At 30.2% G+C, this 13,443-nt stretch overlaps 2 protein-coding genes across 2 annotated transcripts; one reads left to right on the top strand and one right to left on the bottom strand.

The window, feature by feature from the left end:
- Window positions 1-717: 717 nt before the first annotated feature.
- On the bottom strand, window positions 718-5,328 carry LOC126847202 (dymeclin). The gene is made up of 12 exons (XM_050587335.1): window positions 4,904-5,328; window positions 4,482-4,625; window positions 4,297-4,412; window positions 4,015-4,135; window positions 3,837-3,941; window positions 3,174-3,289; window positions 2,920-3,087; window positions 2,691-2,836; window positions 1,876-2,115; window positions 1,662-1,805; window positions 1,291-1,587; window positions 718-966 (listed from the first exon to the last, which is right to left on the bottom strand). Exons 1-12 carry the CDS (start codon window positions 5,038-5,040, stop codon window positions 835-837), a joined length of 1,866 nt encoding a protein of 621 aa, XP_050443292.1. The 5' UTR covers window positions 5,041-5,328; the 3' UTR covers window positions 718-834.
- A 419-nt stretch (window positions 5,329-5,747) lies between these two features.
- Window positions 5,748-8,591, top strand: LOC126847203 (uncharacterized). The gene is made up of 5 exons (XM_050587336.1): window positions 5,748-5,944; window positions 6,488-6,639; window positions 7,884-8,067; window positions 8,142-8,359; window positions 8,453-8,591. The coding sequence occupies exons 1-5, from the start codon at window positions 5,860-5,862 to the stop codon at window positions 8,567-8,569; spliced, it is 756 nt and encodes a 251-aa protein (XP_050443293.1). The 5' UTR covers window positions 5,748-5,859; the 3' UTR covers window positions 8,570-8,591.
- The last annotated feature ends 4,852 nt before the right edge of the window (window positions 8,592-13,443 follow it).

Here is a 13,443-nt window from a genome sequence, read left to right as displayed (position 1 = left end):
TACATGTAAAACGCAGAATATTGATTGGAAGTTTATATCATTCATTCACGTGCTGCGAGTTTTCCTGGAGAAGCAAGTCTTCAAACAGAAAAAAAAATGGTACCTAATGCAGGCCCCCTGAGAAGAAACGTGCATTCTCAATATGGAGTCATTTCTAGGCAACTTTATAAAAACGATTTGTTGTTGTCACTCATCAACTGTCAAAGTCGTAGAGAAACAATAGTAGGTATCGGCGACAACTGACAAGTGTATTTTTAAATTATGACTATAATGAGGTAAATCATTTTTTATAATACATTCCCTTATGAAGCCACGTGGCTTCCATGATATGTTTTGATTTCCCTTCAAACGGACATTCTATTAATAGTAAATGTATAACATTTTTCGCAAGACAAAACACATACCATACCATCATTAAACGAAATAAATTTAAATAATGAAAACATACTATTTTCCGCCCAATGAGTACGGACCATTTAAAAAAAACGTTTTTAATACTCTATTTTTGAATTTTGTTAAAAAATTCAAATGTGTGGAGGTCTTAAAAATCCGTTTTAACAGTTATAGTACATTCGAATATACCTAATGTACATTTGTAGGTACAAATGCAAATATTTTAGACTGCTAAAAAAAATGGGGATTATAAATGTGTTAAAAATGTAATATGATTATGAAAATAATCACAATAAATATATTCAAAATAATTTAACAATAATATTAAATGTTATAGATTTTTCTTGGATACACATTCTTATCACATACAATATGTTAACAAATAAAACATAATAGTAGCAACTTAAAAGCTTTAGATTTAAAAATGACCATTAATGTCATTTAGTTTAACTTATAAAGAGTAGACTCAAAGTTAATATCTGACAATATGTTAACCAATGACCAAACGTATGGACCGAAAAATTCTTCTGGCTTCTCTTCCTCGACGTACTTGAATTTGAGGTCTGGGAATTTCTAAAAAAAAAAAAAACAATCACAATTAAAAATCTATTTAATACATACACATACAATATAATCATGTATAATAATATCACATTATCAGAACATTAGTGTAGTAACTCACAAAATCATGTACTGTGATAATTGAACTTAAGGATTCTATTTGCAGTATAATTACAATATAAAATATTTTTGTTTTATGGTCTAATTTGTTGTTTTAACAGTATGACTAGCTACATAAATTAAGAATGTCTTAAGTTTAACAATTTTTCGAGCAACTACATTAATGTTTTGATGGTGCCAATTGTGCAGCGATAAAAAAAATTGAATTTATTATACCTTCATAAGATCTCTGGGCCACTGAAGAGACCAATGTTGAACTCTAGCTAAAACCGTGTTCACGTCAGATGAATTTAATAATTCTTCTTCCCGCTCTAATTTAGCAGAAAAGAATGTAATGACCATGTCAATATTTTGAATGACATCGTGGAATGCTTCATGGCTCTTTAAAGGTTCAAATACTTTTCGCTGATATAGCAAAGCATAAACTAAATTCGGATTGTGAATCAACTGATTGGACAGACAAGAGTTAATCACTTCTAGGACGATACGCAAAGCTTCCTCAATGGCACTCATCTATAAAAATTACACAGATAACAAATAAGTATGTGTATTATATACTTACTACGAAAGTTGAATAAATATCTTACGTCTTGATTTGGACACCGTAAAAATGTCTTTGACAAAACCTCGTACAGACTTAACATTCTTTGGCAAACATACGGATGTAACTGATTAAACTGTGACGACATATTTGCTAGTGCCGCAAAACAATTAATATGAAGATATTTATCCTACGAGAAAAAAATTGTCTATCAAATAAATTAAAATATGACAGATAAATTAAAAAAAACATATACTTACTCTCATTTTCAAAAGATTAAACTGAGCCGTTCGAGTAGTAACCAATATGATAAGACCTCCCAATGATATTTCGGAGACCACTCTTTCCTGGTACCAAGTAACACTTTTCAGTATTATACTATGAACAGTTTTGTTAAAAAGTTGATCTTCGGTTAAGATTAACAGTACAATCAGTGCCATATACATATGCTGGAACCTGCTGCTTTGAGTGTTGTATATCGTCCTTAGAAGTGGGATCAACTGTAATAAGACAACATTTTAGTTTCAATGCGAAGCTGAGAAGGTATTGTTTTTACAATAATGTGTTTTTCTTTGTTTGTGTCTGAACCCATGATATTTTTGAAATCTTAATTATTTTCTGACAAAATGAGTTTCTTACATTAAACTGATCACCCTGTATATAATTTTTTCAAAAATCTGTTGTTATACTTTTATTTTATCAAGGAAAAACAAACAAAAAGGAAAATTATTACACTCTTTCACTGTAGTCAATTTCTAGGTTCCTATATCGATAGTCAACAGGTATTTAAAAATATTTTCATCATATTGTTAATTACGATAATATATGGGTAACAACGGCAATAAGTTATTATAGTCAGACCCTAATCATACCCGTGTACTAAAAATACATTTTTTAGCACATTATGTCATTACAATGCTTTTATTGATAATTGTATTTTACCATTCACATCTAAGTGTTTATTCACTTTCAGTTGCAATAATTTATACAGACTTGCGACCTCCCCTGCCTCAATATGCTGTGTTTTTTTTTTGTTAGTAGTATTGTTCATCAATAATGAATTAATATCACTAACCACAACTTCTATATCTGTGCGTGCCAGCAAAAATGACTTGAAACTGTTATTGCAGTGTACCAGATGATATAAAAGTAGGGTTTTCTCTTCACTCAACGGTGCATCGTTGTTGTCTCCCAAAAATGTGTATACCGTGATTAAATTATCTATAAGCATAATATTTTATTTTCACAAAATGAAAACAAATAGTCGAGTATTTATACATAGTAATTATTATTATATTTTTTACCCGACAACGATGAAATGCAGCTTCTGTAGGGATTACCATTAGGCGGTGGTGGTGATGTACAGTGATTTATCAATACCAATAGTATGCTAACCGATAAAGAACTTAAAGGGCTTTGATTTCCTTGAGTAGATGAACTTGGACTAAGTGTTAGAATATTCCATATGTTTGCTATGATAAACATACAAAATAACATATAATATAGATAATACTGTTATTCTTATAAAGCAATTTATATTGGATTACTAGTTACTCACAGGCCAATCCAATAATAAGGTTGCCTCCGGAAAAGTTAGGCGGTTTGATTTGTTCAATATATCTTTGCAGTAATGCTTTTGACAACTTTATTGAATCAATATTTTCCATGAAAATTCTGAAAATTACGTACATGATATTTTACAACAGTTATATTTACATAATTGAAGAGTACAGGGAAAAAACCAGCAAAATCACTTTTTCTTAATCTAAGAAAAACATGTTTAAGTAATGCTAAAATATGTTTTAAAATGTTAAAGAAATACTTAAAACTTTAAAAAATATTGTATATTTTTGTTTATAATCGTGCTTAAAAGTGAAGAACAGATTCGTTTTGTATCAAAACTAGTTTTATAACAAAAAATTGCCATTTTTAAAAAGTGTCTTTGCTGGTTTTTTCCCTGTACCTTTCATATGCTTTATTTCTGTGTAAAAACTATGAAGTTTACTGTTATTAATTTTTAGTAATAGCATTAGTTGGAACATTTACTAAACAGGTGAAATTGTTAGTGTATATATTTAATGCCAATAAAAATAATTAAATTTTTTTTGAAATCCACTTGTTTACATTCTTACACAAATGAAAGTGTTCTTTCTAAACAACGTTAAATGTTATAATATTTCTAAAAATAATATTACATAATAATATAATAATAATAACTTACTTGTAAACTATAAGACTGCTAGAAGGTTGAATAGTATACATTTGAATAGATAGTAATATTAATATGCAGTTTGAACTTTCTATATGAATTGAATAAGTTAAATCACTGTGCAAACAAAAATGTAATTAAAATATTAATATCTCTAGCTAATGGATACAATAAGATAACAAAAACTTACTTGACTTTTAATTCGGTTACAATTTTAACTAACAGTGATATAAATTGATATGATGTTGTTTCATTAATATCATCAGGAACTGCATACTCTTTTCGGTCACCCAACGCAACTTCAATTCCATCTAAAAACAAAATATTACATTTAATTGAAACCTTAAACCCTAGAACCAAAATATTAATTTTTTAATTGAATTTGTATATAGTTTTGTAATTAACAAAGGATATACTTCTACTAATTTAATAGTTTAATTTGTCTTTTTATTTTAAGGTGATTTTAGAATACCTGTTTGTAGTTCAAATTGATTGATGAGTTCAATTTCTTTTGCATTCTGGACAAGATACTTTAAGAAGTACCGAGCAATAAACAAGCCATTGAATATTTGACATCGCAATATATTACTGAAAAAATAATTGTTCAGCTGTAATCAATGGTACTATTTAAAAGTTAAAAAAATTATAGCAACTTACTTATCTTCAGCTTCCAATTGTTCGAAATTTGATTTTTGGAGTATAAGTTTTATGAGTGTCTTGAAATTTGATGTATTTCTGTTGTTCACGATTAATGAATCACAAATACTTTTCAGACGGTCAGTTAGCACTTTATCATCTTGGCTAAAATAGTATTAAACAATAATAGTTTTATTAATCTCAAATTCGAAAGATACAATATTATCTGAATATTTGTAAAATAATTTTTTTTTTACTTGCTTGGAACAAAAATTGATATTGTACAACTCAGCAAATCGGGGTAAAGGATCTACCATACACGTCGAAAGATTTAATCTGAACTATCTACTCGTGTATGGGGGGAGTTATTATGATTGGATCCTTATCATTTGAACCTTTTTTTTTACTTAATTCAGTATAACAATATATTTTCCAATGGTTACCTGGACATCGGAGGATTCAACGAGAACGTTAGGAATGTGTCCCAAAACGGATCATCGATTGTAATCTCCAGTTCGCCTGCCAGCCGCAACAGACAATCGTTGTCAGCCAGTTCGCCGTGACTCGGTCCGGCGCCCATAGTGACAGTCACTTGGCAGTGGAGAAGATAGCTACTACTGCTAGTGTCACTCGGTGTTATTTTCTGCCTACTGCTGTTGATGACGTCCGAACATCCACGACCCTCTGGTGGTGACGGTCATTGGCAGCCGGCGACAAACAATAACTAATAGGAATTACGTGGAAAAAATAAAATTAATTATGGTAATAAAAAAAAATTAGAAAACGATCACTGAAATAATATGTTTGCTGTTGTTCTCTGCTGTAACTTGTTTTATTGCGATTTGCGGTATCCGTCATCCGCGTTATCTCATTTTATCACATTTTCAACTGATAACGTTTATTTTATATGACGACGGTAAACCGCACATATCAATGTAGCCAACAGTCGCCGGCAAAATTACCCTGCCGTCAAAACACGGCGTACTTGACAAACCAATGCACTATACCTATTATTACTGTATTATGAAACCTCCTATGCACCGTTACAAGACCATCGTTGAGGTTCATCTTCGCCAATAATTAGTAATTGATAATATTAACAATATTATCAATGAAATTGTCGTCCCTAGAATTAATAGTCCCTCTAATAGGAACTCTGTTGTTTTGTTGCCGAATTTTCCAATAATCCGTGGCTTAGATGGAACAACGTTACCATAACGAAATTCAGCTGTTTTATATAATATTTTACATAAACTGTTATTTTATGTCGGAAAGTAGAACGAATCATTTGCAATGCATACCTACTGACGTCTGACCGGACATATTAAAAAGTTTAATTAGTTTCTTTCATATATTATGTATACCTAATTTTTGTGACCAAGACGTGCTAATTACAAGTATGTTTCGAAAAGTAGCTAGTAAGGCAGTAGAAAATAATTGGACAGTTATAAACAGCTATTTAACCTTAGTTCTTATTTTTGACGGTAAAAACACAATACTTTAAATACAAAATATTTTAAATTCTAAAACAATAGTGCAGTCATCTATTATAATAATCAATGATCGTGCTGAGGTCACACTTTAGATAATTTATTCGCCAATTGAACTAAAAAATCCGCTGTACAAGGAGATAGTAGATTAAATTTATTACTTTAAAGGAAACTAGTAGTCTAATCGCGGCCTTTCCTGCATGAGCCATTTTTTTCATTGAAATATACAATTAATAGTTATTACTTATTAACCATCAATAATAATAATGGTGTCAACACAGACCACAGTGACCAGTGTTATATTCAATAGTACCTACCAATATTATGCATAATATTGTATGAACGTTTAATTGTATAAAATTACCTGTATAATATCTTAGGTGGTGGTAGTTTTACAAAAATAAATAAGCACGCGTTAATTAAATAATTGCCGAGGTTAAAAAATACGGACCTATTTTTTTTCTTAAAACTGTAACACTAACACATATTATTATTTTGTATATTAATGCGATTCGTCTAATGTGTTTAACGTTACAGATATTGTTGGGGATCGATTAGGAAACGATCAAATCTTTATTGCGTTGGCAATAATTATTATTTGCCTGGTGGTTATTGTGATTAAATATAACAGCATGTACATCCATAACGTGTTGCACAAACTAATGTCGAAGACAAAGCAGTGTTACAGAGTAAGTTTATTATGTCATACGTCAACAAATAACATAAAGTGTTTTTTTTCCCCGAAGTCGTTTATACATATCAAAGCAGTTCGCCTAAGTTTCAAAAGCTCTTTAAAATGTTCGATTGTCCAATTAGCAAATAAATACAATTTTTTTAAATGCTTGCAGGATGATATTTTTTTAATTTCGAATTTTTGAGACGAATAATATACAGGGTGATCCTTCTGATGTAAGACACTAATTTTCTCGGAAAATATCAATATTTTGTAAATTCATTTTTTTTAAATACTTCTAGGTATATATTATTTTACTATATTTTTCAAAACTCTGAAAACATATGTTCATCCCAGGTTGTCAAAATAAACAGTAGCCGTCACTGTATTTGAATAGATAGATAAGAACAGCTAGTGTATCGTTATCTCGACACTTTTTATTGTGTCGATTACCGCTGTTTATCGCCTATCCAACAAAGCGAAATTAAATATAAATTATATAGGCTACTGTTTGGACGACTGAAAAATACGGGGAAATTTAATAGATTTACAAAGTTATAGAAAACGAACGGATTTATAAAAATTCAAACGCTAAAAATATGTTTAACACTTTTTTTATGAAATTAATATGTTCCCATTGGAAAGGACGAAGTCCATGTTTATTTAACGCCTAAGGGATGAAGATACAAATTTTCAAAGTATTGAAAAATATAGTAAAATATATGTACCCGAGAAAATAAGTGTCTTAAATCAGATGAATCACTTTGTATTTTATTATCATTAATTGGTCATTGAATCTGTAGATGGTAGAAGTACAAATATTGATAAAGGCAGTGTAATGACAATAATTTGCTTCAAATAGTATTTTTAGTATTAAGTGGATACGATTAGGGTCGATCGTTTGTCTTTCTTAATAATTCGTTGCCTTTGCTAATAATAGGTAAATGCCATAATCGACAAAATAATTAAAAAATATTGGTCGGATTCCTATTGACTTTTAAATAATCCACACATATAGCAACCTGGAAATTTATTACGGTTAAAGTATAACTCCCCCCCTTTTTTTGTTGTTCAACCTAGTCCTAAAACTTTGCTTTAGTTTTGAGTTGAAAAATATTAAAACATTTTTACATGTTTTTTTTTTGTTGGGTGTTTTTCTCGATTCTCTTCAATCCATTCTTGGCTACGAATCTAAGCCAATACAGTGTTGTATACCTTCAGCATATAACCGTAATACAAAATATATTTTTTCTCGTTTAGCTCCTAACTGTTGTTGTTCGCATGTTGCGATTTGAGGAACGCAGTCGCTTCATTGGCAACAATAAGAATTGTCAGTGTCATTGTCGTGCTAATATTGAAACGTTTGTCAGAGAGTATAAACAAGAAAACGAAAACATACTCAATCACATAATGGAAAACAGAGCGTTGATACAAATGGTGTTAGGTGATGTAAAATCAAATATTTTTGTTTTCACATCTTCGACAGCACAATAAAATAGCCACGTTTTTAATGTTTAGCCAAACTGAACTCTACTCCAGAGAAGAAGGCACTTCTTGGGCCTCCTATGCCGCCGCCTCCGCCACCACCTTTGCCATCACCGCCGGTTTTACCAGCTAACAGCCGTGGTCTTTGCGATTCGTCCAAGTTACAGCGCTTCACAAACGGCTTTTTCAGGCCCGCCATAACTGTGGAAGACATACAAAATGTGAAACTAAAGAAAATCGCATACCATAAGGTAAACATTACAATTGATAAATATTCTAACCGTCGTAAACGATCATTGTAACGTTTAATGACCAACTTGTATTCATGTACTACATACATTTAGGGTTACTACACAAATCAGTCGGCCGTATTGTGCAATTCCATAAATACGATAAAACTGAAGCACATCAGTGGCGTTTCCAGCCTTTCTTGTAGTACCCAAGAAGCCGGAAGATGTTAATCTCTTGTTACACTGTTGCAAATGTGTGTCGAAAACTAAACGATGTTCGAACATTAACTTAATTCAATGTCGTTTGTTTTTTAATTTTTTGTCAACAAAATAAATACAGAACATTGAACATTAATAAATAACATTTCATACAAGTTCAATAAGAAATTATTGAACTTGTACTTAATGTTATTTATTTTTGTACGGATGCTTTGTTAAAAATGATGATTATAAAATGTATGACACCATATTGTTACGACATGATATTAATTATTGAACATGTTTGTAATATTATTTATTTTTGTTTGAACTAATTTTGTAATGATGATGTTACCTTTGTTATAAATTATGATACTATAAATATTTCATTAAACCGTTGTTTATATTTATATTCTTGATACACTTGTTTATGTATACACATCATAGCGTCATGGCAGTTAATCGATATAATTAATATAGAATACAGTTTTATAGGTCGTAATAAATAATTGTATTTATTCATTAGACTTAGTACAATTATAAAAGATTAAGTGATCCATGATAATCATATTCCTGTTAAAGTAAATATTAAATAAGATAAACTATACTAATACATAAAACAAAATACTATAATGCATTTATTAAATATTATTATGTAAACTTTAAATATAATAATTGTGTTAGTTTGACTAAATGAAAAAACTTTTAAACAGTAAATATTACCAGTCTTACAAACTGTCCACTAGATTACGTGGTCGGTATATTTTCGTTATATTTTATTCTATAAAATTACACTTATTATACATAATATATCTAAAATAGTGTAATACAAATGAAAGATATAGATTGTGTTGCAATTATTGCAGATTAAAAAATATTATAAAGGTGATATTTTAGGCAATAAGTGCTACTACTGTATTCAATAAAATAATAGTACTATAATGTAATTTGTATTTTTGTAAATTACAAAAATATTGTTTTGTGTAAACACTTTGCAAAAATATTTTTTTTCCCAAAAAAAGTACAAGTTAGATTTGGTCTAATAATAATAAAATAAAAGACAATGGCTAAGCACATATAATAATAGAATCAAACAAGAACAAGGAAGACTTAAGTACTAAATGTTAGTAACATCTGGTAAAAACAAGTTGTACTTTGGTTGGTGAAAAGTCGAAAAAGTCAACTTCTTCACCCGCAAAACCGGGAAAACCAGCTTCGATGCGAATTTGTAGATATTGGACCCCACTTTTGTAATTCCCTACTGTGCCGGTTTATACTGAGCTTGGTTTAAACTTTACTAGTTTGTACTGTGCTGGTTCTTTTTTCAATTTCGTTTGGTTTGTATTAGATATTTTACTGTGTCTCATAATATAGCCACGACATTATACGCTATACGAAGTTCCATTGGCTACTACATACCTACTAATATATAATAATAATATGGTAAAAAACAAAATTCTTACCTTGTGACCCGTGCTGGCGTGTCTTCTGTGTTTTACTATCGTCTGAAGATCTCGGCTAGCCCATAACAACTAACCTGACATCTTCAAGACCACGTTAGACACTTGTTGTCGGTCCTTTTAACATTAATTCTGGTCCTGCCCATCGACGAGGTCTCCGTTTTGTTCTTGGCTCTGTCTGCCAAAGGTAGGATCATCTGTAACCTTTGCGAATACGAAGGGTTATCTATACATAATAAAAAACAAAAAAATGATAAACAGTATTTTATATTTTTACGTACACCATTATAACGTCGCACAATACTTCTTGATTTTCGTTATTACTATTATATTTTATATACACACAAGCCCGTCCTTTGTGTGTACAATGCTGATTTTGATGTGAATAACAACAAGTATAGGTAGTTATATACACCTTTTCACCGTGAACAATACCGTAATGACTTTGTCCAGATACCAATATGATTTTTTTAAATATATATGTATATTTTTTTTTTGGTAGGCTGAATGCGCGTCGTTTATAAACGGCCTACACATGGTAGTACCGTCTTTGTCTAATTCCCACCCCGCTCTCCCAAACCACACACTAAGATCATATAAAAGACCTTCTGGGCCCCACGGAGTTGTACAAAAATCAAGCGGTCCTGTTTTTTGACCCGCCTCTGATACCGTGTGTAAAAAAGTCAAAAAAAAAAATGTACTACCCGACGTGACGTCGAGAGTTGACCGACGAGAATTAGATTCGTCGTAACCCATTGTTTTAAGGAGATTAAAAGCAGTCTGTTTTTTTTAACAGTGTTAAAACACCTTTAGAGAACGGTCCACTTTAATTTCACAAATTTCTTTTTTAAAAAATAGCTATTTATTTTATCTTATTGATATTTGTATACACAAATTATTGTACATACCTACACATTTATATTCAGTTTTTCATAAAATAAAATTTATTGTTCTATAATTAATCTCCATACAATTTTAGTAATTCATTATTTAACCATTATAATATTTGTAGTTGCTTGGAAGTTAGTTTTAATTTATAAAATATCAATTAGTATGATTAGTTAAAAAAGATGGTCTTATTGCGAGAAAGAGAGGAGCACTACTATAAAAATGCATACAATTTTCAATAACAGGTATGTTAATGCAGCGTGATTATGTACTATTAATAAAACAAATTCCAGAAACACTATGAAATAGCGTTTAGTGAGGTATTTTAAAGTCCTAGTCCACCATAGAACTATAATTTGTACAATGTACATGTATGTAAAGTATAGTTAAACTTGTAGAATCTTTTGAAGAAAAAAAAATTTAAAGGCACTACATTTATATCCACCTATACCACCTGCCACAATTACAGTTTACAATTATGGGGTTTAAATCAGCAAAGGCGACTCGGTAGACATAAATAAAATAATAATAGACATTATGAATTTAAATAATAATGACAACGCTTTAGTTTCAGGCTACTGTCTACGGATAATGGAAATTATTTTTAGTCACATGTCACAAGTACTAGCTTTTATTGTAATAATATATGCCAACCCAAATTATACAAACCTACCGAATGACTCTAATGGACTTCATTTTACCTGGAGCTTAACTTTGTGACAGTAATTTTGAGTCGTTATCATTAGAAGGGCTTCAACATAGTTTTGACATAGGTAAATATCGAATTTCAAACTAGCTTTAGTATGTTTCCTGCATTGTGCAAAATACATTGTATATTGTAAGTATAACCTATATTTTTCAGACAGCAAAATATAAAATAAAAATTGCCAATATACTGTGAAATTGTCGTCAATACGTGTCTTATTTGTTTACTAAAAATGCTTGTAAGTAATTTTTATTACATTTAAAATTGTTTTAATTTGCATCCTCTATAAAATATAGAAAATTCTGCACAGTGGGAAAGAGCATATTAGGATCAGAGTACCACAGTGTTCCAGGAATTATTACAATTGAAAATGATAAAATTACTTTTAAATCAACGCGTTGATGCGAATCTTCAGATGGTAGAAATATTAAGTATCGATACAAGCATTGTAAAGGATAAAATATTTTGTTTAAAATTGGATTGTTTGTTAAAATGTCTGGTAGTGGGTCCAGACAACAATAAAAAATAATAAAAACACATCATTGTACAAACAACACTTTCTCAGCTCGATAACGAAGCTAAAATAATTACAGTACCTAATAACAAGAAGATATAGAAATTATCAGTCATCAACGTTTGTATATAATTTACAATATAGTTTAACGAAAAAAATGTGTTGATTTAAAAAAAACATTATTTAATATTAATTATTCGAAATATTCTATTATTATAATTAAGTTTTTTAAGACAAAAACGTTCAAGCAAATTCACATTTCGTTACAACCAATTACCTAGTTTGGTTTTTTTTTTAGCATTCAAGATAGTTGTAGTCTGAAAATAACAGTATACTTTGTTGTTTGATATGTTTCATAAAATATTGATCCGATTAATTTCGGTCTTTCGTTTGGTTATAGTTTGTATGTATAACACCTTACACATACACACACATGTACAAGCGTGTACGGGGAACAGATTATAAGCAAAAGTAGTATCAGGTACCGACACAAAATGGCCGGGAAATTAATTGAATACTATAATTAACGTGTTAAGCAAAGAGAAACGAAGCCTCCCGCGGTGTTTGGTATTTTTTTAATCCTTCTATAATCGGATTGCATTTTACCATCTATTCCCCCTAAATCCTTTCAAGTCGCCCACCACAAGCCAAATAATATGTATACCGCGGTTCGACAAGGATCCGGGTCGAAAAGTAAACCATCATGATAATTTCCAATTGGGATTAAATACAAAAACAATAACAATTATTATAAACGACTATGGCCTTAATCTATTGTGTTATATTTTATAACAGTTAACGTCCAACTTGAAAGGTTTTTTTTTTTTATGAAGATATCGTTGAATGTACAAGATCAGTAAAATTTTATCACATAATATAAAACCGTCACGTTACTTATTTATTTGTTTAAAATTATGTGGAAAACGAAAATAGATTGTTATTGTATTTCCCAAACGGCAGTTGTATGAGCTTTTTGTTTTCACGTACCCTCCGTGTTGTTTCCAGTGTCCGTGTCATCAAATAAGACCAAGGGGTAAAATAGGCAAAAAAAATGAAAAAAAGAAAAAAAAAGGTTTATTGGCCGACGCTCACCAGTGACATTTCGGGTTACATTGAGTTAGGGTGCCCAAGAGTATTGAATAGAAAACCTTCGTGCGATAAAATAAATCCAGTAATCATTGTGGAATTGACAAATCCTATTGTTTTCAGCATATGATAAAACTCTTCACCGATGATGCAATAAACTCTCTTTATTCAATTATATGTTTTGTACTATAACATTACTAAACAATCAAGAGAGAGAGAGAGAGATGTATATTAATACTATAACTCATTTTAT

Source organism: Adelges cooleyi, unplaced genomic scaffold (genome assembly GCF_023614345.1).
Source record: "Adelges cooleyi isolate 19-005CV unplaced genomic scaffold, UGA_ACOO_1.1 ACOO_flye_CR_arks_rails_tigmint_CR_PRNA_9, whole genome shotgun sequence".
Classification (NCBI taxonomy): domain Eukaryota; kingdom Metazoa; phylum Arthropoda; class Insecta; order Hemiptera; family Adelgidae; genus Adelges; species Adelges cooleyi.
The sequence above is the reverse complement of the archived record's forward strand: the minus strand, read 5'-3'. Positions and strand labels throughout refer to the sequence as shown.